The 27,151-nt window shown below is 32.3% G+C and overlaps 2 protein-coding genes across 2 annotated transcripts; both read right to left on the reverse strand.

Annotated features, from left to right (window-relative positions):
• Nucleotides 1-8,941: 8,941 nt before the first annotated feature.
• LOC128164343 (protein rtoA-like) lies at nucleotides 8,942-11,245 on the reverse strand. Its single transcript, XM_052828138.1, has 3 exons — nucleotides 11,157-11,245; nucleotides 10,775-10,873; nucleotides 8,942-10,501 (listed from the first exon to the last, which is right to left on the reverse strand). The coding sequence occupies exons 2-3, from the start codon at nucleotides 10,839-10,841 to the stop codon at nucleotides 9,375-9,377; spliced, it is 1,194 nt and encodes a 397-aa protein (XP_052684098.1). The 5' UTR covers nucleotides 10,842-10,873; nucleotides 11,157-11,245; the 3' UTR covers nucleotides 8,942-9,374.
• Nucleotides 11,246-23,559: 12,314 nt separating this feature from the next.
• LOC128164349 (uncharacterized) lies at nucleotides 23,560-24,500 on the reverse strand. The gene has a single exon (XM_052828149.1). It carries the CDS (start codon nucleotides 24,309-24,311, stop codon nucleotides 23,706-23,708), a length of 606 nt encoding a protein of 201 aa, XP_052684109.1. The 5' UTR covers nucleotides 24,312-24,500; the 3' UTR covers nucleotides 23,560-23,705.
• Nucleotides 24,501-27,151: the final 2,651 nt, after the last annotated feature.

The raw sequence follows: 27,151 nt of genomic DNA on the forward strand, positions 1-27,151 counted from the left end.
CGAATTATTGATAGATTACTCAAAAATGACTCTTGCAGATATACGATTTCATGTTTAACACTGAGACAGATATTTCTGCAGAGAGCCTCTACAGACATAAACACATCAATGAAAACAATGATAACAATGATAATGGTAACAATGATAAAGATTTCTGCATAGAGCTGTATATAGATACATTATTTGATCATTGTATTTAACTATATCTAAAAATATAAATGCAGTATGTGTTCTAGGTTTATTTAATACACATTAGTATTTTAATGTGTTAAATTATGGGTTTAATAGCAGGTTTTGAAAATGTCATGAACTTTTATTTCGATAAGCGGGCAAAATTATTTCAATTACATAAAACCTGGTTTGATTTTTCCCTTGCTTTATGAGAGGGATTTCTTTTTTATAATACTGAAGTTGTGAATTGATTCTAGCAAAACAGAAAAAATGGTTTAAACATGAGGGGTGTACATCTTTTTTTTTCCCTCATTCTGAAGCTGCACAAATAAGAGTTATTTTTGAGTCGTCTTTCTTTCAACCTTTTTTTCGGGGATCACCAAAAATGTGCTTGTATATTTTATTTTGGTAATAATCGTTTACCAAAAAATGTTGTCTCAAGATCCTTACCCTCCATGATCACATTTTCAGATTTGCATATGATTTACATTTGTTATTGGATATCATCAAGTCTTTGAAGAGCAAATGAAACCATTCAACAAGATAAATGTATCTACAGACTGCATAGTACTGTCTCTATTTTTTTTAAAATTGCACCCAAATTCATATGGTTATATATTTGGTTGAAATAGACTTTATGACTTTTAAATCAAATTTCATATATCAGGTTAAATGTTCGCTATTTGGCTACGTTTACTTCTTTTTTAAACATTTTTTTTACAGTTTTAATCAATTCATATTCCTATTTGACATTATTTTTTAACAGCAATGATTTGAAGCTGTAAACACACATATTGATAAGCGGCCGATATTTACATTTTAATAGATTTGTTTGCAATTGTTCTTATGATATTGAAATTGAATAACCATTATATAAGTCATTAAAACGAACCATTGTCCAATCCTCGGCATTTCTATTCAGGTGGCAATTATGTCGGTTTTTCGCTTATAATTCTATAAATCTTAAGAATGAATATTAAATGCAATGCAAAATTTCACGTTTAAACTGAAGGATGTCGATGCAGATTATTTCTTAATACCTCTAAGGGTCACAAAAAAGAATTCAAAAATGGATTTCCTTGCAAAATGAAGTGATTCAAACATGTAAAACCTTATTAGCGAAGCGAGATTCTATTAATTTAATAGACATCACATTATTCAAACTTAAGGTCAGACAGGCGGGTTGGAAGGGTGTGAAAGTACGTCTGTAGCTTTTTAACGGCAGGGATTTTGAATATGAGTGAATAAATTCTTTTACATGTATATATAATTACAAAAAGCAATTTAAATCAGGCATGATATGCTTCTTGTATTTGGTAGGCTTTTCGACATCACTAATAGCTACTTTTTCATAAAAAGTTAGCGGACCTCTTTTGCATTAAAATAAAGCAGAATTTTTTCAAAAACTTGTATGTGAAAAAAAATATAACACATGCTGTGCCTTCAACTCTAAATTCAGGTATTTAGACGACGTATTATCGAAATAAAAGATACCACAGAGTCAGCGTCATCTGTTTCATATTTGGATATTTTACAGGAAAGGGGAATTGATGGTAACCTAACAACATAACTTTTCTATAGACAATTTTTCTTACTTATGTAGCAATATACCCTCATCACCTGCAAATGGAGTTTTTGTCTCTCAGTTATAATAATAAAAATATAATACGCAAGGACAGTTTTTAAGGCTTGGCAAGCTAATGACAAACAAATTGTAAAACCAGGACTCTCAACAGTATCGATTTAAGTCATCTTTTCGTAAGTTCAATGGTTGAAACAGCGACCTTATCAGCAAATACAATCTTCCACTTGGTCGAATGCTGACTGACGTTTTTCATACTTATTGTTAGACCATAATTACCCTCAGTGACACTTAATTGTCCTACTTCAAATTTTTAGAGGCCTATGCTTGCTCTGCTCTTGTTTTGTATTGTTCCTTTGGGCTTTTGATTTTGATCACTGTTCGTTATCACAACATGTCATTAACAAGACTTTTTTAAAAATATTTACATCAATATAAGCATATCAGATGAACATGAGTATACAGTTTCACTGTATACATATTGATTTATAGTATTTGTTTGATTGATACATTCAATATTTAGATATAATGTATATGTATATACACATATTACTCCTTAGAAAAGTAACAATGTAATTTTAACAAGTGGTGGTATAAAATATATGTGAAAATGTTTTGTTTTGGGGTTGTGTTTTTTAGAGAGAGGAAACATTTGAAAATACAACGCAAAAATAAGAAACATGGACATTAAGGAGAGAACACAGATAGTGATGAATGTTCCAGACGTTGAAATGTGACTTTCCAATAAGTATCAAGCAGATGATATTTACAGTTTTTCGGAAGCAAAAATTTTCTACAAATAGTCTTCTGCCTATAGGTTTCTCCATGATATTTACATTTAGCCTTGATGTTTTCATTTTAATATGTATATGAATATTGATTGTGAAGAAAATGATTGAATGTTAATGTATATGGATATTCCTATTATAATACTTTCCATATTGAATATTTATCAAAATTTGTTTGCAAATCAAATTTATTAATCATCCATTACCCTGGTCCAATTCAAATTTCTTTCATAAAACGTCAATATGCTGACTGTCAATATTGAAAAGGTTTTTAAGATTTGAATTCTTATTTTTTTAATTACAAGTAACAGAGCGAGTTTCTATTTTTAAACATTAAAACATTTAATCTAAAAAAGTATTCAGCTGGAAACTTAAGGAAAAAATCGTTTAAAACTATTTGTAGCTTTATGTCGAATATGCTGTTCCGAAACTTCATAACTAACATAACTTAAACAACAAAATCAATTTTAGACTACAATGTCGCATAACATCATCAAACAAGAGGCCCATGGGGCCACATCGCTCACCTGAGCAACAATGGCTTTATACGGGTGTTCAAGGGATATTGTGTCATATGGCCCCTCGGTAGAAAAACAAATAAACAATACCATAAAATATACTGTATCCAATTTTTACACTCATTTTCCTACACTTAATCTTTGACATTGTACCCTTATGAAATACCATTTTTACCAAAGATAAGATCCTATGCAAGATATAAAACTAAATTTTTGCTAGGGGTACACTCTTAACTCCCAATTTCGTTTATTTTAGTTCTGCCCCCTCACTTTATAAAACGATCAAATTATATATGAGAATATGCATATAGGTACATATTCATCTTCAACTACATTGTACTAGCTAGTTATTGTATTTTATTTAAAAAAAAATTCCCATGTGTGAAAGAGGAAAATTGTACCTCAAGGCGCTCAAATTAAAAACATTAAAAAATTTAATTGGTCTTCCGCATTATAAATGATTGGTGTTTACCAGGTGTGAACTCGTGCGACGTTTTATAACCTTACTCACTTGATCGATGAATACCCTCGAATGAAAAATGTTGTCATGTGATATGTTAAAGAGTTATTACATGTATAATCAATGCATTGGTGTCAGAATTGGGTGAAGGAACCCCCCCCCCCCCCCCACTTTTTTTGCAAAGTTAGACATTGTCGTTCTCAAAATCGTTTTTTTTTTCTTTTTTGCTTGTCAAGATTTCTGATAAGGTCTAGCCCCCCCCCCCAATCCCTCTCAATGAGCCTCAGACTGCATTGCACTGACAGGCATATCGCTCTATTTTTCTAAGGCCCACCCTTTATTTTCATCTTTATTCAAAATCAACGTTAATAAATGGCTACAAAAGATGATTTTCCGATGTAATTTTTTCTTAAGAATAGCGATAACACATTTATCCCCGTAAAAGTAATGTTTTAAACTGTTTTAAAGAGGTCGTTTTCATTTAATTGTGTCTGAAAAACCAACAAAGTGGTGTAGATTCATCGTATAAGGAGGGAGCCCCAAAAAGTTGTTACAACATATCATTCTTTTAATATTTCTGTACAAGTATTTAACGTTTAGTGAGACATTTCTAGTGATAAATCAAAATTTCAAAAAGCGTCAATCGTAGAATTATAAGCAAGAAACAGAACTCATAATTCTGCTAGGTTTGAGTCAATTTTTTTTTAACAAACGTTAATTGCATTCAACTTAAGATTTTTAAACTTGGTATTACCTATTCAGATTGAACAAAAGCATGGCCTCTGTTCTGTGAGCAAAGCTCTGTATATTGCTATAATTCGAAACTTGACACAGCTGAATATGGTTAGTAATTAATTGTAAACAATTAAAACAGAGGAAACATGCACTAAAACAAAAAAAAAGAGCACAGTTTATTTTTCATAATACATTTGTACATATATACCTATATATTTCTAGCAGCAAAAACAATCTCCGTTTAGACTGAAAATGCAAAGCATCTTAACAAAACACGTTGCATTATAATCAAATATAACGTAGACATCGTACCGAATTACCAATAGAATGTATAATATTTATAATATGTTGTTAGTGCATCAGATTTTGCTCATTTTGCGCAGGTAAACAATTAACTGTCTGATTTACCGAAGTCTATATTTGATTCGATATGTAAAAATTCCAAAATACAGGCGATATTTCCCCTCAAGTTAAAAAGCATAAACGAAATTCAAAACAACGTAAAACCACGGTCACGAGTCAAAAATATCAACGCATTGAAAAATTTTACCTCAATTCAATTCACGAAATTCACGGCACAAATAAATTTAGCATGTTTCAAGTATCCCTGCGCGTGTAAAACTGTTGCACAACAGGCAAATTCCTCTTTGTTAGATTGATTTTTTTTTAAAATTCACCCCCGTTTTTCTACATTTTCTCCGTTTTAAATAAAGATCGGTCTTTCATTTCTGTAATTTATAATCACCTTTCTTTAGGGATGTTTTATGCCAAATTTGGTTGAAATTGGCCATGTGGTTTTAGAGAAGAAGTTTAAAATGTGAAAAGTTTACAGACGGATGTCGGACAGACGGACATACGGACGACGGACCAAAGGTGATCAGAAAAGCTCACTTGAGCTTTCAGCTCAGGTGAGCTAAAAAGCAAATAAGCAAAAAGTCATCGAAGTTTATCAAACGTTTTTATACTGAAAGTAAAAAAAATCGATGTTGATTGACAAATTAAAAGATACAATATGCAATAAAAATTCTTACTTTGACATTTATCAAGTTATTTACGTTATTATGAAAAATGGATTTGAAGGTAAAATATTTGTCTCTTCTTAGAGTCATCTCCAAAACAGAAGTCTTGGTAGTTATCTTTCGTTGCAAACTAAACAAAATGTTTTATGATACATCAGTATACAAATAGTACATAAATAAACACAATGCCTTTGTACAGGTATACATTCATAGTTGGAAGAATGTGTGAAAACAGCTATTTACTGTTATAGTTGAATTGATGACAAAAATACAAAATAATCCTATCTTAGCTTTATATAGTTTTCACACTGTCCTCTATTTTTTACTTCATACATAATCTCCATTTCACAAGATGGGTTTTACAAGAAGTTTAATAGATGGGTCAAAGCAAATTAAACAATAACAAAATCAGACCCAGGGGTCACATTGCTAATCAACGATTATGATGAACAGTAAATCTGATCAAATCATATTATAGATATTAAAAACATATTTTGATAATTTACTTTAGCGGATCTTGTTTTAAAAAAAAACTTAAAACTGTTCTCCACATATCTTTGTTAAGCATATATATACCATTATAATGTTTTTAGTTTTTAACAAGGATTTGAAAGATGTATTCATCTCTTGTTCTGTTTTTCGTATTGCTGTGTTAAAATTTAATTCCAGTTGTGATCCTGTCCTACGTATGGGGATCCTAATTGAAAAATTATTGAATCTTCATTATCTAAGGATACTTTCAGCTTTTCTGACCGAATAGATTTTGAAACCTTTTTTCTTTATTCAATTTTAAGTTCAAATTCACCGTACTCACAATTGTGGCTCTAGCATACCCCCACGAATCATTATTAGAACCAACTGAAATGTACTTTACCCAAGAATGTTTTCTCGATAGTTTCTTTTGTTAGTAGACTTAATAAAAATTTTGAATTATTATAAACTTTCTCCTTTCGAAAGAGGGTGTGGCCCTTCATATTAACAAATTTCAATTCTTTTTGCCCTAAAATATTGTGTCATATTAGTTAAAAATTAAGTCCATGGGACCAAGAAAAGAAGTTGAAAATGTACAAAAAAATGTTTAAGACAATATAAAAGATATCGACATCGACAAGCAAGGGACGAGTTTCACTTGAACAATAAGCTCGAAAGTGTACATTGTATTAAGAAATGTGTATTGCTGAGGTTTCATTCATTTGAGTGGCATCAGTTACTCACATTTTGAATACAGTATAAACAAAAACAGATTCAATAATACGTGAATTTGTGGCCAGTGATCCTGTCATTTAGTATGTTCTTTTTTTTTTTTTTTTTTTAAAAAAAGGACACAAATTGAACTTCTTTTTTTGTCAACTTAAAAATTAAATCTACGCAAATTGGTATTCAGTATTCAATATTAACGAAATCAAGAGAAACAATAAATCAAGCCGTCTTCCTAGCTACTATTATGCAACATCAATAGATCGAGGTCAGTTCATGGAGCATCTTCTTATGATTGAGGTCAGTTCATTGAGGTCAACTTCATTACTGAATGAATCTTTCCATCGAAATTCTTACGCGTAAGACAAAATGTGCATTCTAGAATTAACAGGTCGAACTGTATTTTATGTTTGTTTGCATCTCTTAAGGTAAATGAATTGAAATAAAACTGAGTAATATGTTATATAAATACTAAACCAAACTTCAAGTTTTTATAAGAATTACTTTTGCAAGCGGAATGTGTGCGCACGTGGAAGCATTTGCCGGATGCCTCAAATGGACACAACAGTGATCGGCCGAAGCCGATCACAATAAAACAAACTCATGTTAATATCGCAATAAGAATGGAATAAAACCATAATAAGGACAGGCACACATTAAATGTCGAGCTTTTCATTCTCAGCTGGATGCACTTATTCTGATAACAAGAAGCAAAAACACATTCACCTAAAAAAAAAACGAGCGGACACAGCAACTCTATAAGCACGCATAACAAATCTAATCCTGGACAAGAAAGGACGGATGTTTACAAGGCAACCAGAGACAACAGTTTCCGAAAATATTATCATATTTCAAGTGATAGTAGAGACTCAAATATGAAAAGACAAGAGTTTCTCAAAGCAATAACTTATCTTAAATAATTTCTCACTTCCTTGAAACAAGACACCACTACTATTTTCAAACAAGAAAAGATCATATTTTTCTCGTCTTGGTTTACATAATTTAAAAAAACCGTTCATGTTGGTCTCTTTTCCTTTATACTGTACAGTTTATAACAGTGTTTACCTTTTGAAATGCAAGTGACATTTAATAAATGCCACTTCATTTCTTTTCAATAAATATAGAGAGATAAAGTTTTGTTCATTTTTCTTTTATTCCTTCATTCATACAAGTGGTTTTTTTTCGAACTGCAAGATGTATTCATCTCCTGTTTTGTTTTTCGTCTTGATGTGAACGGTAATTCATACATGAGAATGCAATTGGTTGTTCATATATTACCAAGTTAAGAAACATAAACCTCATGGCGAGTAATTATAAGGTTTTTTTATTTTACGTATCGTTTTTTTCCAATCCAATAGTATTGTGAGTATGCTCTATTTTCCAATTAAATACATGTGTTTATTATCTCTCCTGTACAACTAGAAAGGGACATTTTTTTTAACTGAAGCGGAGTACATATTTAGAACATTAACTGATGTATACAAAGTTTATGTTGACTTTGTATTTGGACTTGATATATTAATTAAATCTTGCAAAGGTAAAACCCACGACAGTCATGAAATCGCATCACGGACCGAATTCATTTATAACTAGTTAGAATGCGTGCATTGTTGTCACTTCCCAGCATTTTAATATGAGAACTTATATAAATCAAGAAGTGGTTTTGATGAATTTTGCAACGTATAATGTTATAAAGTATAAGACAAAAAATTAATTTGAATTTCAATCCGCGATGCTTTCAGACAGTAATTTCTATTGTGTTTTATAATTTATCACTTAACAAAAGATGACATCACGGGAAATACAATACATGGCATTTTGTCAGCCGAGAAAAAGAAAAAACTAATTATGGTAAATTGTCAAAAAGGTGGAAAATTAGCATCAGCAAATGGATATGGCGTTTAGTTTTCAGCGTCGTAAGTCTTGATATTTATTTCAATTTATATTCTTTTAGAAATTTATGTTATTCTAGGGTAACTATGGTAATTAATGTAGCAAATAGTTAATATAAGTAAGATATGAAGGACTTTGGCCGTACATTTATATTATTTGACATTTACAAACTAATGGGTAGTATACTTATCTTGTCGTCGATATGTTAATACAAGAATTATGTTAAGATTTGAGAGAGAGAGAGAGAGAGAGAGAGAGAGAGAGAGAGAGAGAGTCAGAGATTAATGATAAATTATCCCATCGAATAATTTATCACTCATTAAATGAATAGCATTCATAACGTTTAACCATTGTTGTTGTATCGAATGGCAGCGTTTGTTTCTGGAACTGGAAAGGCTGAGAAAGTCAATATTTTCTAAATGGAATTTAACACTTCCCAATTTTAAGAACAGCTTGCTTTCCCTCTAACACCTCTTCCGTTTACTTTCTTTTCACTGATAATTACTTACAATATATGTGAACACTGTTCCACAGCTGTATTTGATCATACTCTTTGAATTAAGATTCAGAGTCAGAGGTCAGATTTTTGTTTCAATAATTTATTGAATTGCATTCTGTTTACAAAACAATGTTACATCTGCTTGAGGTAAACAACAACATGAGCAATACATAAAAAAATAATACAAAACAAAACTTTCAGTTAATAATACTATTATGCATACTTTTCGTTGCCGGTTCCATTACACATGTGTAATTTTCAGATGAAGAAATGTCAAAGAATATCTTATATTCCTAGATAAAGAAATATTTTTTTTAAAATCTTGATTTGTTTAAGCCGTAAAAATCTAAACATTGGAAAATAAATAGTAAGCAGGTTTATTTGTCTAACCGTAGAATACCTCAAAACAAAACATATGGTCTGGCATGAAACTCGACAACTGGATCACAAAACTCGCCTACAGTAGAAAAATGTGTCTTTGATTGTAATTGGAAAGAAATCTATTAATGGATCTATTTGTCATTGGGCTCAGTGGTGTAATCTCCGCCGTTTCCGTCGCCTCCGCCGTTTCCACCATTTCCTCCATTTCCTCCGTTACCGTTTCCACAGTCGTATCCGTTGCATCCGTAATCGCCATTGTTACCGTAATCGCCATTGTTGCCATAATCGCCATTACCGTCACCATTTCCGTCACCGCCATCTTCGTCACTGTCGGAGCTGGAGTCGCTGTCTGAGCTGCTACTGCTGCTGCTACTGCTGGAGTCGGAATCATCGCTGCCATCTGAACCATCAGAGCCGCTTGATCCGGATCCGTTATCTCCGTCTCCACCATCACCACCATCTTCACAATCTTCATCATCAGATCCGCTTCCAGAGCCGCTGCTGCTTGATCCACTGCCAGATCCACTTCCAGAACTGCTAGACCCACTTCCAGAACTGCTAGATCCACTGCCAGATCCGCTTCCGCTGTCATCATCATCGCAATCCTCATCAGAGTCACTGCTGCTAGATCCACTTCCGCTGCCAGATCCGCTTCCACTGCTGCTTGATCCACTGTCAGATCCAGATCCAGATCCACTGCTGCTAGATCCTGAACCAGAGCTTGAATCATCGTCGTCACAATCTTCATCTCCGTCATCACCAGAGCTTGAGCTGGAACCGGAGCCAGATCCTGATCCTGAGCTTGAAGATCCTGAGCCAGAGCTTGATGATCCTGAGCCAGATCCAGATCCTGAGCCTGAGCTTGAAGATCCTGAGCCAGAGCTTGAAGATCCGGAGCTTGAGTCATCATCATCTTCACAGTCATCGTCATCAGAAGAGCTGGATGATCCAGATCCAGAGCCAGAGCCGGATGAGCTAGATCCAGAGTCTGATCCGCTTCCGGAGTCAGAGTCAGAGCTGTCGCTGTCGCTTCCAGAGCTGTCACCATCATCAGATCCGCTGGAGCTGTCGTCATCACCGTCCCCGTTATCTCCATCTCCGTTATCTCCACCGTTATCTCCGTTTCCGTAATCATAATCTCCGTTTCCGTCCCCATAATCTCCGTTTCCGTTGTCGTAACCACCGTTTCCTCCATTGCAGCCACCGTTTGTGCAGTCGTAGTTAGAACCACCATTGTTACCACAGTCTACCCCGCAGTCTGAAAAAGTATGCGACGAAATATTTTGAAGAGTTTCATTGAATTGTCTTAGATAATAATTGTTGCTTTTCATAGATTTGAATATGGTTATAGGCACCATTTTTAAGGTTACCTATCTTGATTACTTTTTCCGATCATTTGTTCTGTTTAAATTCGTTTAACCAAAAGTTCATACATTTTTTTTTATTTCTGCCTCCAAAATAATTTCAATTCAAAGACTGAATTTTTGAGTCTACAGAGAAAAATAAGTGCGTTCATCATTGCTTCGCTTACCTTTGACTGGGGCACCTTGGTTGAAAGCCACCAGGCAGGCTAAAGCGAAAAGCAGACACGCGCGCATGATTCAAATAAACCCCGATGTATTCTTCTAGGCTGTAAGAAAAAGAAAGAACCTGTTTTATCTCAAAGATATTTTGAAACACTAAAATCAAATTGACCTGTATAAAAATTACTTATCTTAATTCTATTTTACTTAATGTAGCAAAATTATGAGAGAAAAAAATTCCAGTTTTTAAAACTTTATCTTAATTTTTTTTTCATTTTTGAAAGAAAAACAGTTTTGTTTTTAGCGTTTGGAATTAAAAAAAGATTAAGATAAACTAACATATTTAACTTTTTTCTTAGCCATTTAGAGAAATTTTCAGAGAGCACTTACCAAAAAATTGCTAGTTTTCCAACGGCTGTTTATGATTTGCAAGCTTGTTGCGTGCTGATCTCCTTGGGTTAGAACAAGTCCTTATATAGCGGATTGAAGAATGCAGGAATTCTGATTCGCTGCCGTTATTTGCATATTCGTGCGGCAACAATTAAGGTAGATAGATCGCCAAGGGGATGTTTCTGCCTCACAGAGGTCGAATCTGTACCGAAAGGCAACGAACCGTGACCACGCATATCTAAACTTAACATCAGCTATTCTTAACAATGAAGAATAAATAATTAGTCTTTTTTTTAAATTTAAAATACAATCGTTGCAGATGTTAATCTTTTGCTTATTTAGATATGTTAAATGGATATATAATAAAACCTTTTTAATCTGTGTACCTGCTACAAGATTTCGAAATTTTTTTTAACTTTCATTTGGCAAAAGAACAGCAGTAGCAAAAATTATTGGAAATAATACATAAAGAATTAAACAAGCGCAAAAAAGATTTCAATTATGTGTAAAAATTTCAATGATCATAATTTTTGAGGAGTGGTGTTTTTATCCTAATATTTTTTTTACTATTGAATACTTTTGATATTTTTCAACTTGAGTTTGTACTGCAGCGAAAAAAAATGTATATATGAAAAGGATAATGTTTGCTTAGAGGTTGTTCAATCAGTGGTATAATTGGGTTATTGTTATAACCGCACTACTGACTGCATTTTCCTTAGAAAAAGCATGCTTTTTAATTTGATTATGAAAACATTACATTCTTACATTACATTTACCGTGCTTTAGATAACCATTATATCAAATTAAATGGTTTTACAATATAATTAAACATTTAAATTTTTTCATTTGGATTTCAAAAACATAACAAAAACAGTTGATAAAACACTGTCTATCAAGAGAAACGACTAGAATTCCGAATATTCATTAAAAAATTCTTCTGCTTCATTTTCAAAATAAGATGACTAGAAGTTACAATCTGCAAGACAAAAATTGCATCACTACTAAAAATATGTCAATTTTATGATGTAGTACTATGCTTTTACTGCTTTTTGTAGAATATTTATATTTTCATTTTTTTTTTTTTTTTTTTTATTGATTGTAAAAATGCTTTCAAGGATCCATAAATTGGGAGAAATATAGACTATTTGTTAGTCTTGTTTCTGATTCCGTAACGACAATTCTATAGAATATATGTATATGTATCTACCACTTATCTATAATTTTGCACGAAAAATCCATGAAAGGGGATTTTATTACAAAAAGATATCTGTATTAATCAAATTTTGACTCAAAATAAATATTCAGTTTTTTTATTTATGATATATATCTAATTTATTTTTGAAGCCTAACAGTTATTGAGTAAAAACACTCTCACTTGAACTTAAAATCGTATTGTTGGTGATAAATTGAAGTTTATGAATGAATTGGTGTATTAATAGTCCAATCATGAAAAAATGAAATATATGAAGAAGAAAACACCAACAGTACTTTATTAAAACCATGGCATATATAAAGTGGGTATCGGTAATTTTAGCTATATACATATCTGGGGAAAAACTGATGTTAATCTATATAATTCAATTAGCTTATTTTTGATAACATATTCTGAATCAAAAGTTTTGCTAATACATCTGTTTCTAAGATGTTAGGGAAAAAATCACAACATTTCTAATAATATCGTTGGTCGAAAATACTTATTATAATATTCAATGGGGAGGTGTTACATACAAAGTTCCCAATGTAATCTATCAGAATGCACTGGGGATTTTTGTTTTGTTTTTTGATTACTAATGATGAGCATATTTAATGATTTCAAAGCTGGAGTTAAGCGATTAACCATTTACTATATATTATCTGTAATGTTTATAACAAAAATCGGTATCTTGAAACATCTTTAGATATTGCATATTTTAATTTAGGGTTTCTTGTTTAATATAAGTGGTCTGTAATTTATGAAAACGAATTTTATAAATAGCATCTAGGCCTACGAACAGTCCCTGTTACCTGTCAAAGCCTTGTGGACATTTTGACATTGTACATCTCAAAATACAAATTAAATTCTCATCAACAAAACAGCTTCCTTCTAAGAGAATATATTAAATTGTAGGACTGAAAATATCTTTAAATTCATTTCAGTTTACAGGTGTCATAAATTAGGATTGGACATTTATTATGTGAACACTTGTTCATAATCAACAAAGATAATGCAAAAATGAAAATGACTCTATAAATGAAATTTTATTTGAAAAATCAAAGTTTAATCCTATATGTTTTTAAGTATAAAAACAATAACATACCCCTATAGTTGAAGTTATACATGGCTGTAGTGTAATAAAGTCAGATTTGCAATATGCGTTTCATAGATAATATTGTGCGAAACAATAAAATGGTTGAATATTGATCAGAATGCTCCAAAATGAAAAAAAGCATGACATTTGGACTTTTGATTAATATATACTATTGGTATTGCAATGGAGCTTACTTATACTAATTTGTTTACATTATGGGGCTTGCTTATAGACATTGGATAACTTCATACAGCTTCTTTTACACATTTAATAAATTTGTGCACCTTTCATCTACATATTTTATAGATTTGAGAACCTTTCTTCTTCTATACATTTGATAAATTTGTGCAGATTCCTTCTGCATAATATTTACTTAACGCAGCTTACGATAACTTCATAACACTCCCATATACATTGGATAATTTTATGCAGCTTGCTTCTCCACATTTGGTTACCTCTTGTAGCTTCTGTAATGGTTTTGACCAACATTTTTGGATAGATCTCATAAAAGTTGACTTTTTGCTGTTATATAAGACTAGCATTAAAAAGGAGTTGATAACGTAATATTTACATTTTACGCTGTCATTGTCTTTAATAACAACACGAATCGATTTTGGAAAAGAAAGACTAATACATTCCATAAATGATCTTTTTGATGTATAATCTAATAATTGCTGAAATTTTATCTCTAAGAAATAGATAATAATTCCTTAAATATTTTGAGGTTATCAAATACAGTCGGGGGTAATCATATTCTATTAGATTTGATTTTCCCCGTTCGGTTTGTTCACCTCATAATATTCAGAGAATGATTTCTTTTCATTAATAAAAATACAATTGAAAACAAGTAAATGTACACTCGGTGGTTACAAATATATATGTATGTGCCCCTTTCATATAAACATTTGACAGAATCCTGCCATTGTAGTATCTACAAAGCAAATGTCACCTTTTAAAACTTTAACACATAAACGTTAACTGGACAGATAAAAGATGTTTTAAAATAATTTTTTGTGATAGTAATTTTTTGTTGTTTCTAAAATTGTTTTCGTGGAAGTTAAGAGAGTTGTTTTGTATAATTTTGAGTATATTGTAATTGATTTGCTTTTAGAAATTTGCAGAATTATTCAAAACGGAAAAATCGTTATGGTTATAAGAAAATATCTTCTTTAAGCATTTTTGAAAACAATGTATTTGGATTATAGTTTAATGGATTAAAGTTGTTGTATATAGAATTGGGGAACGGCGTTATATGGTTGTTCTGTAAAGTATTCTGTTGAATACTTCTCGGCAAGACTTGTTTCCGAGGAGTTCAATGGGATGATAATCGTTTTGTAGAGCGTTTCTGGTAGCAGAGCTATACTTCCGGTTTGTGGTAAGCGAGGTCGGGAGAGAACTACTTGAAAGAATGTTGGTTTTGGTTTTTTTCGATAGTGTTTGAAAGAGAATTGTTGTTCTGTATATGGTTGTTTTAGTTGTTTAGTTGTGTTAGTTGTATGTTAGAACAATCGTCCTGTTAAAGGTTATTGAAATACAGAGGTTTTATAAACGGTTTTTTGGAGAACGGTTTGAGGAGTATGAATACTTTTAGGTTGTATATAGGCAACTTTTTTTCAATATGACCTTTACTTAGAGAGGGCCCACTGCAAAAAAAATAATGAATTTATTAATTCATATTTTCTTGTATGTTGCTGCATAAACACGTAGAATGTAAAATACAACGTATTTTGTTCAAATAGATTAGAAGGTGTGGAAGTGTGGAAAAAACAGATGATCACAAAACGTGTATTGATTTTCAATAAACCGTTTGGAATTCGACTTTTGTAGTAAATACTTAAATATTTGGAAAATAAATAGCATAGATTTCTTCTCGCGTCAATAAAAAATGTGTATTTCAAAGATGAATCGTCGATCAATTCAAGATTTACACTGCTAACGAGATAGGAAGAAGCAATGACAATAGCTGGTAAATAAACTGAGGTGTTTTTGACGTCACAATGCATTGGACCTTCGGTAAAGTTTACTTTAGATGCATTTTATGTTACTATGATTCTTGTGAATTTTTTTTACTTATTTTTACAGTTTTAAAAATAATTTTTAATGAATATATGATCGCAGTTTTACGTGTTTTTATGATGATTACTTTCACGTGAATTCCCATAAACCACATTAGTATTATATATCAAACTTTTTTTTGTATATACTTTTTTACTCTTCAAAGTCTAATGACATCATTTATGTGCACGATAAGATATACAAGTGTCGTTATAAATATCTTTGATTTGCATTTCCACAATTTTAATTATTCTCGCTGTAAGCTATAAACCGGCTGAATACTGCATTCGGGCTACGAAAAAAGGTATAACTATTTTAATTTTGTTTCTGTTCATAAGTTTATGCATATCATATAGACCAATCCTAATAAATGTAAATGCTGTTTTATATATTTTGATTTCTAAAAATAAAAACGAAACTGGGAGAAAGGTAAGAAAATAATCTTTACTGGCTTCGCAGGCGATAAATAATGGCATGCTCAAAACCAACCAGATGGATCATTGGGTGCAACACTCACTCCGCATGCCGAAATTAAGCCGCCTTATAAGACATTTTTGAATTAATAAAATAGTAAGGGTGAGCAAAAAAAGAGGTAGGTACATGTATGATTAAGCATTTTGATCTTTTGCTATTCTATGTGGATGACTTCATAAAACACTGTTTCATACTAGATACGACATTTAGGTCTAAATATTCCGGACCAAATCCATGCGTGGTGATTGCTTTAGAGAATATGCCCGTGAAATTAAAGTATTATTTGAGCTGGAAGTCAGATTTGGGGACTGATATTTTCATCTGTCATACAACACGAGCAGCTGGCACTGAAGAAGTTCCCGCCACTATCGTTGTCCTTATCAAAAATGCTGGTATATTGTATTATTCTCAAGACAGCGAGTAACCGGCATTCAGATGGTTTCTCTAGATGGTCGGCCAGAGCTGGGTAAGGCGCGACCCCTGACATTTGGGCAAAAATAAAACTTTTGAAGAGTTGTTACTAAGAATGCACATTTGTAAGTTACTATATGATTTTTCAATCTTGATTTGATATATTTTTTAGATTTTTTTGCAATATAATTATTTCGTTATTTCCTTTCTGATTAGTTTACAAAAAGAAAGAAATATATGTTTACCCAATAAAGAAGTTAATTGAATGTTTATTTACTTTAGTTTTAATTTACAAATCGTCTTTTTTTCAAAGTTTATTTGCCTATTGTAAATTAATAGCAAGATGCATCTTGTCTGTTCTGTTCTTATTATAACTCATTTCCGTCTTCTTTGCATTGTTATGCAAAGTGCCTTGCAGGACCAGGCTAGTGTTAAGGTTTTTACAAGATGCATGACAAATTTGATTACACCATTCAAGATATTTTTTTCCAACCAAGAGACAAAGTGGATTATTTTCAATTTTAATATATCTACGTATTCTTGTATGATGTCATACTATGGAATATGTATTGTTATATCTCGTTTTTGTAGTGTTTTAATGTCTTTATTTAATTAAGGTAGATGTCTTCAGACAGTGTTTAATAAAGCTGAGAACGACGTCCATGTTGTTTGACTAATGTGAGGATAATTTACAAATAAAAATCGACATAATTGTTATACATCAACCAACTAAAGATAGTGATTATAGTCTTTCAACAATTTAATCCAGAAACCGAGTCTTTCTACATATTTCATTTTAAATGGCATTTATTTCTATTTTCACGATTTTTTTAGATTTTTGACGAATCGAGATTAAAATATTTGACCAACTGTTCATCCGTGTGTCTGTTTCGGAGTAGCTAAACGGGGTCTATTGTGTACATATTCATCGTAACACTTTCTTGAATTGTAATTTATTTATCTATTTAATTTTTGTTTGCATGCTTTAGGTCTGGCTTTTTTTTTTACATGTCTCTATGAACAATTATAAATTTGAAATATCGTGACTTGTTTTCATCATAAGAACTGACAAATAAACGTTTTATCAGAAACAAAATGGGTTAATCCTGCATTTTTCCATTTTGGTATATCCAGTTTTGGACTTTTCTTTAAAAAAAACAATGCTGTGAATGGCCAGGATCTGTATGTTCTAAACTTATTACAGAGGCTATTAGAGACTTGTCTATTTATCAGAAACAATAACGCACCTGTGGTTCTCAGTTTTACATAATTAAAACAGCAAGGTTTAAGACAAACAAGACAAATTGTTATATATTAAAATAAAGAGTGTACTATTTAAAATTCTAAGTTACCTACATCTGAATTAAAAGTAACTTATGTTAAAATTTACATTGGTCTGCTTGTACAAAGTTGACATTTGTGGTTTGCTAGATAGTTCTATGTATAAATTTATTTTTTTAATTCAAATTGTTGCTCAATGGGACAAAAGTTATGAATGTTCCACTGACGCATATTACTTTCTCTGTATCTTTCAAATTTTGTTTAATTTTTACGATTTAAAAAAAACATCTAGAAATTAGAGCCCTTAAAAAGATTTAGTTATGGTTAATTGTATTTTAAAAGATGCACATTTTCTTTATTCGGAGAGTTTGTACAGCTGAATCTTTTATTTCATCCATTTTGTTCCCAAAATGCTTTTTTCGAATCATGAGCGAACATATGATGCATTATGCAATGTTCTTAAACTTTAAAACGTCTCTTTGCTGCCTGATGTATGCCAATTAAGCAAATGTCATCTTAACCAAGTTCGTGCACCTTTATTATAAATACAGTGACGCTAACCTCACAAATTAAGCGCTTGTTATTCAAACTTTATGAATGACAGGACGTCGCTATTCCCGGTAAAACGTGACTCCACGGAGAGGCATCCAAAGAGAGATGGCATGAAGATATACACAGAAGCTCTTCAGTATGTCATGAAATAAGAAATGGAGAGGTCTTTTTAGGATAACAGGGCCATCTGTTGTTAATGCGCAACTCGAGGAAAGTGCATTCTTATATACGGCGGCGTAATCAGAATGCAAGGGATCTGGAAGGCTACGGCGGATCGAATTGTAAAACTTCGGACCTAAACTTCATGATTCCAACTGGACCAATGGGAACTCTATCTAAATGTGCTCTCCGTCTTTAACGCTATTTTTGATCTTTTTGAATTACAGCAACTTTACCTTTTTTTTTTTTTTTTTACATGTTATTAAGTTTATACATATAAAGAACTGTATTGTGTTGATCGGGAAAGCATCCTGACTTCCTGAACTATTAATTGTTGGGAGGTTTTTTGTTTTGGTTTTTTTTTTGGGGGGGGTGTTTTTTTGGGGGGGAGGGGGTATGACAATTTTTAAAAATACGTTTCTTTTTTATTATGAGTGCTAAAAATTGCACCACTGGGCCCCATGTTGGTGTAGCTTTTTTCTGGGGGTTTTTTCGTTCTTTATTTCTTTATTAATCGTTTATACTTTTTTCAGAGTGTTTTTTTTTGGCGAACGCTGTTGTTGTTTGCTTTATTTGTTTGTTTGTTTGCTAACGCTGTTGTTGTTTGCTTTATTTGTTTGTTTGTCTGCTAACGCTGTTGTTGTTTTCTTTATTTGTTTGTTTGGTTATGTTTATTTTGGTTGGTTATTTTTTTTTATTCTATAATTGTCAGGAATTGTACTGCCGAACGTTTGGGGGTTTTTTTCCTGCTTTCTTCTTTTCCTTCTTCTATCGATCCTAAACTTTGTGCACGATTTTTTTTTCTAAAAATTATGACTTCGATTTTTTAATGAGGATGTTTGCTCATGTCCCTTTCTGCTGTGTAGCATAAACGCGTAGGTTTTCAATGTATAACAATTCAACAATGGCGAATAACTGTAAATGAAATACTTGACTTTTTTACATAGTTTTTACAAAATTATTATGACAGGGAAATAAATTAAATACACCGGACTATTAGATTATTCAACGAAATGAGCTCTCTGCACTTTTTTCACGTTTTTAATTGATTCTTGATCTACAAGCTGATTTAATTTATATTATATCATTATAATATATATATTCTTATTATGAATTTCTATATATATACACTCTGTATATTTTTTATTAAACAAATATGATCTCCAATATTCATGTCGGCTTTTTTAAAGTAAATTGGAAAATTATTATTGAAAAAAAACACCCGAAAGAAGTAAAGTGAACATCATCACAAAAAATTGGATTTTATAGTACAGAATGTTTTACTTTTTTCAGTTTTATCCATCGAAAAGGTTCCAGATATATGCAGAATTATAGCCAATTTTGGCAGCAAAATAAAATTTTCAATAGCACAGCTCATATTTTTTAATTGTTATACTTTCATGTTTAAAAAAATGAAATCTGATTTGTTTAGACGCAGTTCATAATCTGTTCTATTACCCTCAGCGTTAGCAACGCACTTCGCAACGGGTAACTACGAATTATTACATGCGCGAAAATCATGCGCGTACGGTTCGCCTTAGAATTCACGTTATTCCTATCTAAAAGCAGTGATGTTTTCTTTAAAATTAAGACATTTAGTATAACAAAATGAATAGTTCCGGTTTGGGAGGATAACCCCGAGAAAACCATTGTCAACCTCCGCTTCGCGTCGGTTGACAATGGTTTTCTCGAGGTGTCAATTTCAACTGTTACCCTCCCAAACAGGCACTATTTATATAATATCAAATGATTCAAACACGATATTTTACAGAGTGACTGTCCAAATGTCGAACTAATCCACTGTAGCTCTACGGTCAGAGAATATTCGGATTGGCGACCGTAGGGACAATGTACGACATGTCAACCACATAATTATATTTTTGGCGAACAGTCACAGGCACTTGAATTGATCCATGGACCCCCGCCATCCAACGCAATAACATGCCTACACCCACATTTCAATTTTTTTTTTATCAAATTTTTAAAACATGCGGAAAATACTTTCTTCTTATGAAAACAACATTTTTGAAGATCATTTTTTTTCGACTGACTCTTTTAATATTTGACTCTTTTAAAATATTAGTCGGTATACGCTATCTTAAGGACAAGCTTTAAAAGACGAATAAGTTTCATTATCAGTAAGATCAGAAAAAATGTGATGCCTATAAAAACATACACAAGAAATCAGTGCGAGTTGGCCTCAGATTTTTTGTTAATTTCAATCGATAAGATAGGAGGTATCCATACCATAGTGTCTGTGTGTAGAGCTATAGATCTACAGGTATATTTGTAACAAAACCGTTATAATGAACACTGAGTGTGTGTGTGTGTATATATATATATATATATATATATATATATATATATATATATATATATATATATATATATATATATATATATATATATATATATATATGTTAGTACCGAACTATTTGTAACAAGTATCTGTCATCTAGAATCAATAGAACTCATTCCTTTACTTTTCAAATTAGAGTCCATAATCCAAAGTCTCTATATTTATGTATATTTTTACATTTTCCAGTGTTTTTATCCGTGTTAACACTACGTATCGATTTACTAATGTACATGTATAGTCTTTTACAGTCCATCTATGATTATTCAAATTTTTAATCGTACAATTGCTCGGGTTTTTTTATATAATCAATAAGAAATCATTCTTTGAAGGTTATTATATGATCAAATACGGTTGGGGTGATCAAAACTAAAATAAAACCCTTCTGGATTTAGGGATTTGACCATCACCTCATTATACTCAAAGGATGATTCCTTATTCCTTAATTTTTCGTCTTAATTCGGAAAGCTGGTAGACCTGTGACCCCATATACAGTACATGCCGCTTAGAATAATATAACAAAATTTAGTTACCAAAAACCTTGTTAATTTTTTTTCTATGTTCAGACAAATGGCCTATCAAATGTTTGGGAAAAATAATAATATACGCCGACAGCAGGAGTATGAAATATAAATTAAACATTAAATTCAATTTTATTTTTTATAATTTCATAACAAGGAAATGCAGATTCGCTATCTTCCAACAACACAGAGGATATCTTTGTCAAAAATTTGAATGTAAAATACAACGATGAGACGTTAATTGAAAAGACGTGCACATATAAATTATATAGCAATAGAGTACACCAACTGAATACTGAATGTATAACTGGCTAATTCTCTCTCTCTCTCTCTCTCTCTCTCTCTCTCTCTCTCTCTCTCTCTCTCTCTCTCTCTCTCTCTCTCTCTCTCTCTCTCTCTCTCTCTCTCTCGTTTTTATGTATTTAAAGCCAATCAAATATTCAGTCTCTTATTGTCTTTAAATGTACTTGAAAATGCGGGTTTTAAGATAAAATATCTGGGGAGAAAAATATCTTTTTTCTCAATTCGGCGGTGAATGGTTGTTCTTGGCCTTTGTGACATCTTGGGGAATTTAAAGAAATCGAGAAACAAAACTATGAAACCAAAAGTAAAAACCAGATATACTCAAAGGGGAATGAAATTATTACTTTTTACCCAAGTATGTGAATCTACCATAGATTGGTACATTAATTGGTGTGTGTGAGAGAGAGAGAGAGAGAGAGAGAGAGAGAGAGAGAGAGAGAGAGAGGTAAAGAGAGACAGACAGACAGACAGACAGAGACAGACAGACAGATAGACAGGCAGGCAGGCAGGCAGACAAGAAATCCATTTTCGTTTCAAATATGTGATGTGATTAAAGCTTAAAATTAAGTGGGAGGGGTGAGGGAGATTGATATCTTGGACTGGATTAGTTAACCTGCTCTCGCAACAATACAATTACAAATTACTTGACTCGGCAACCTTTAAGGGGTTGTTTTTAAAATCAATTTCAAATTTGTGTCACTCATCCGACGAAAAAAATGCAAATGGCTGTCAGATATCTTGTAGGAATACTCTGTTCGTTCATTTTGAGGGCCCACTAATGACGACCTCTGTCTGCCATCAACCAGCTGCCAGATCAACAAAGCGTTTGATTTCCATAAATACAGCAAAGGCCTCACAAGGATTAAAATCATTAAAAACCACAAAGGCATGTGTCAAAATGCCAGACAACTACCTATTCGTCAATTGGTTACCCCCCCCCCCCCCCCCGCCCCTCGAACATCTCACGTGGAAAGTAAATCAAATACACTTTAATATCAAAATTAGAATAAAAAGACACGGATTTCGTTGGTTTGTTTTGGATTTTTTTTTGGGGGGGGGGGGGGGGGGGTCATGAACGTAAAAGAGGATGAGTGCTCAAAGGTTACCCATTAGATCGGCCTTAAAATTTCAGATATGACTTTTTAGTGTAAATGATTAAACAGCCAAAAAGAAAAATTGTCTATTTGTACATTTTAAGCTTGAAAAATTGAATATTTTCTGTAATTGACACAGAGCTCTTCTTCCTAAGGAGACTAATTTAGTCTAAAAATGACCACGACTATCCAGTATTCTTAAAAGCACACGCTCGTTTTAAAATATAAATTTAAAAAAAACTTTATTCATATGTTTATTATTATTTATGATATTTATTGATAATTTTGCTTCATATGGAGCTCTCAAGAGCTGCTGTCTAGCTCCTACACAGCCGTGGTTTACGACAATGTATAGCGCTACCTTTGTTCCCATCAAATCAAGTCACGACATCAGAATCTTCAGAATCTTGTTTTATCATTAGCTGGTAGTCTCCAGGTAATTTATGGCCCATCGTGCCTCTGTAAACGACTCCGCTGACTTTAACAAATCGTCAGCTGGTTTTAGATGAGGAGTGAGAAGGTAATTAAAAATTTTACATGGAACAATACTAATTGTATCAAAATTAATTTTACGAAAACATTTACGTGGGGCTGTAAATTTCACGATTTGACATCTTGTGTTTCCTTTAGATATTCTTATAGCTAGCTCTTCTGACGGCGATCTTATTATTGCATTGCAACACGGGAAACATTGTATAATTTTTCTAAAATATATTCAAATATATTTCGATTTGTAGAAATGAACTGTATCTTCCTAAAATCTGTTTATCAAATCAATGACACTGATAAAAATACTGAGAGAGAGACAGACAGACAGCCAGACAGACGGACGGACAGACAGACAGACGGACGGACGGACAAACGGACTGACAGACGGACAGAAACAGAGAATTTTAATATATAGGAGATATTATATTGTCATAATTACATTTTAAACAGATTAAGTTCACACGAGTTTAAGAAAATGCATTACATCAAGATTTAAATGTATGTAGATAGTTAAATAATTGCACAAGTCCTATATTTGGATATCTTACGAGAATTTCTAAACAGTTTTATGTTGTGTCCCCTTTAAATTTTGAATGCTGACCCCTCCGGTTCCTTGCACACTTTTGTTTGGCGCGTTTCTCCATCTTCTCTAGGAACGCCTTGACCCTCTCGTCTATCTTCTCCACCCTTCTCCTCCAAACCTCCTCCCCCCGGACCCTCGCTTCCTCAGCCCTCGCCGAGATTTTCTTCAACAGCCGTTTTTGTTTCAGTCTTGCTTCAAGGATTTCCTGGTCTATTTTTGTGTTCAGCGTTTTCCCGTGAATTTTTGGCTCCCATAATTCCCGCTTTCTTCTGAGTTTCGGACGGTATGTAAAATGGGTGTCCTCAAAATGCTCTTGTTGCTCGGCATGCCAATATTCTTTCTGAAAAATGAATGGAGGGACTCCCCCACGTATCAACAGTTGTATGATAGCATGGGTCCCATACGCTAGAGTATTGACCCGGGTGCGGTCAACGCTTCGATTGGCGTATGTGATCGAAGGAAAATAAATAAACTCCTGGAACTGGTCTTCATGCTCTTTGACACTAACATGTAATCCACTACTTGTTAATGTTCCTATCATAGGCCTGATTATTGGCAACTTCGGCCTGGCATTGTTCATTGACGACATGATTCTCAATAGGACATTGTGACGTCATTGTTATTATGACGTTCACGTATAGTAGATTCGTCTTTTTTTGTGGATCAAAAAAAGAAAAGAAATTCTGAAAACAAAATAAATAAAACATGACATTGAAAAAAAACATAAAGAAAATCAAAGAAAATAGAACTACGCGCAAATAAAAATGTAAGCAATAAATAGTTACAAGTATAGAAAAGGGTAAGTTATATACATACTTTTACGTTAGCCACTTTAATATACACATTCAATATACATGTATTATTAATATGTAAACGGTGTGACCGTTGGACCGAGCGCAGATTTAACACAGTGCAGGTTGATTTATGTATGATAAAATATATTTAAAACGCACACAGTAGAATCCGCCTGCATAGTTGCTTACTCATTCCATTCGTCAAAGTTAAACTAAACGTCGCGTGCTCCGTCTACATTATGACGTCATATTTCAGACGTAAAACGTTCAAGTTTTGTCTTCGGAAATAGCCGAAGACAGTTACGTGATTCCGAATTTTTTTTATTTCTTCTTTTATTGTTCATCAATTTTATTCATATGAATGCCGCTGTAATAAAATTGCATACTTTGTTCAGTATCTAAAAGATCAGTTCCTTGACGTTTATGTTTTTATTTTCAATCTGATAATTTGATAAGACATACATAGAACAAGTCGTGTTTCTTGATTGAAGCAATATTGAAACTTCTCTGGTTTCCTTTTTAATTTCTTTTAATTCAAATTCACTTCTATTGAAACACTGGAACCTATTAAAGCGAGTTTAGGGGCAATAAACATCGAAAAGTACCTGTCAATCAATGATCGAACTAACTTTTTAAAAACAAAATAGCTGCCAATATGGCGGCGCCCAGGGCTGGAAGAATTTTTTTTTGGCCTTAGTACCCCTGATTCAACATTCATTTTTCACTGATTTTCTTATATATACGTGTTACCATTAATCCTCGCTTCGCGAGGCGGGCTTCGCCCGCCTCTCGCTGCGCTCGGTATAATTAGTATTAAACACAAATCATTTAATAACATGATTGATATTTATTTACCATGTAAAATGTTTCGTTTCACAAGATCTATATTACATTTATAAATATAACCATACTTAGTCTAGTACTTACGGCAGTTTGTTTGTTTGGGTTTTTTCTACACAATTGACCGCCTATTCATTCACGTAATGCATATATACACCTTCTAAGCGGAATAACTTTATTATACATGTATATAACAGCAATGAATAAAAGGAATTTAAAATATTATAATTTACCAATTTTAAAGTCCTTCTAATTTCATGTGTTCAATTCAATGGATATTTTCAAAATATTTATCAAGATATTCGGGGTGGGGGGGGGGGGGTTATTTGCTCTATTTTCAGCTGAATTTTGTGACAGCCTTTCGATACAGCACAAATTAGATATATCTCTATAATTTCTTGATACATGAAATATGATACATAGACTTAAAAGTAAAGAAATTCATTTATTTAAAAAAGTTCTGTGTACATACATCAACACACTTATCAAACCTTTTAGTATATGATAGCATACTAGCTTACTTTGCAATGGTCACATCATATATCAAATATCTACGAAAAAGCATGCCAAAGATTGAACATGCTACGCATTCTTTTCAAAATATAAAATAAATAGGAAATCATTGATTAAAATTTACTTTGCATTTATTCGCCCTGTGTTAGAGTATGGTGATGTAGTCTGGGACAATTGTACAGATGAACAAAGTAATTCTAAATTATTGGAAAGTATACAGATTGAAGCTGCACGAATTAATAATTACTGATCTTAGACGAAATTCATCTAAACAATACCTTTATTAGGAATTAGGTTGGAAAACACTTGAGAAACGTAGAAATAACCATAAATTAATATTATTGTTCAAAATATTAAACAATTATACCCCTGAATACTTATCTAATATTGTTGGTGAGTGTTTCCCCCACATAATACCTACAATCTTCGTAACAATTTCATCTATCGCACTCCTGTTGCAAGAACAACATCTTACTTCAATAGTTTTATACCATCTACAATTATATTGTGGAACAATCTACCTCAAAATACAAAAAATATAACTACAGTTTCAGCATTTAAGAACAGCCTTCAAATATTAATAGTAAAAAACTTATTATGCATAAATTATTTAACCATGGCAAAAGATTAGAAAATATTTGGCATTGTCAGTTGAGAAATAACAGTAGTAACATAAATGCTGACCTTTACTCATTGCTTCTCCACTATGTCAGAAGTGCTTTCTTGGAGTGGAAGACTCTAAACATTATTTCTTACACTGTCCATTATATGCCTCCCAAAGAAAATCTCTAGTTAATTATATGAACGATAATTCCATACCAATCACAATTCAGAATCTACTTTTAGAAGTGATAAACTAACATTTCAGAATAACATACCAGTACTATTACTTAATAAAATTCATTTTTACATCAAAAATACAAACAGATTAAAGTAAGTTAGGTAAAAATGTACACATTGTATAAAAAATGTATCAAAATGGGTAACACTGACTTTCCTTACACTTCCTTCTTTTGCCTATTTGTTCTCCCCCTCCCACCCCCATCCCTTCCCCCAAAACTTTCCATTTTTGGGAGTTGATTTAATCAACTCTCCTATGCAGTTACTCGGGCAAACCGAAAGTGAAACAGTGTTTGGACCTAAGCACAAATCAATACACCGCTGACAACATAAAGTTCTAATCGATAAATTATTCGATGTAATGAGTTATTAAGCATTGTTTTTCAAGGAAACTGATTTATAGATTCCTCGTAAAAAGTCAGATTTTAAATGGTACGGATAA

This window comes from Crassostrea angulata, chromosome 9 (genome assembly GCF_025612915.1).
Source record: "Crassostrea angulata isolate pt1a10 chromosome 9, ASM2561291v2, whole genome shotgun sequence".
Classification (NCBI taxonomy): Eukaryota; Metazoa; Mollusca; class Bivalvia; order Ostreida; family Ostreidae; genus Magallana; species Magallana angulata.

Excerpts from the sequence above, each read along its gene's own strand:
- LOC128164349 (XM_052828149.1), bottom strand. The coding sequence starts at position 24,311 with ATGTCGTCAATGAACAATGCCAGGCCGAAGTTGCCAATAATCAGGCCT.
- LOC128164343 (XM_052828138.1), bottom strand. The coding sequence starts at position 10,841 with ATGCGCGCGTGTCTGCTTTTCGCTTTAGCCTGCCTGGTGGCTTTCAAC. Across the intron at positions 10,502-10,774 it reads CCAAGGTGCCCCAGTCAAAG|ACTGCGGGGTAGACTGTGGT; the intron begins GTAAGCGAAGCA and ends ATACTTTTTCAG.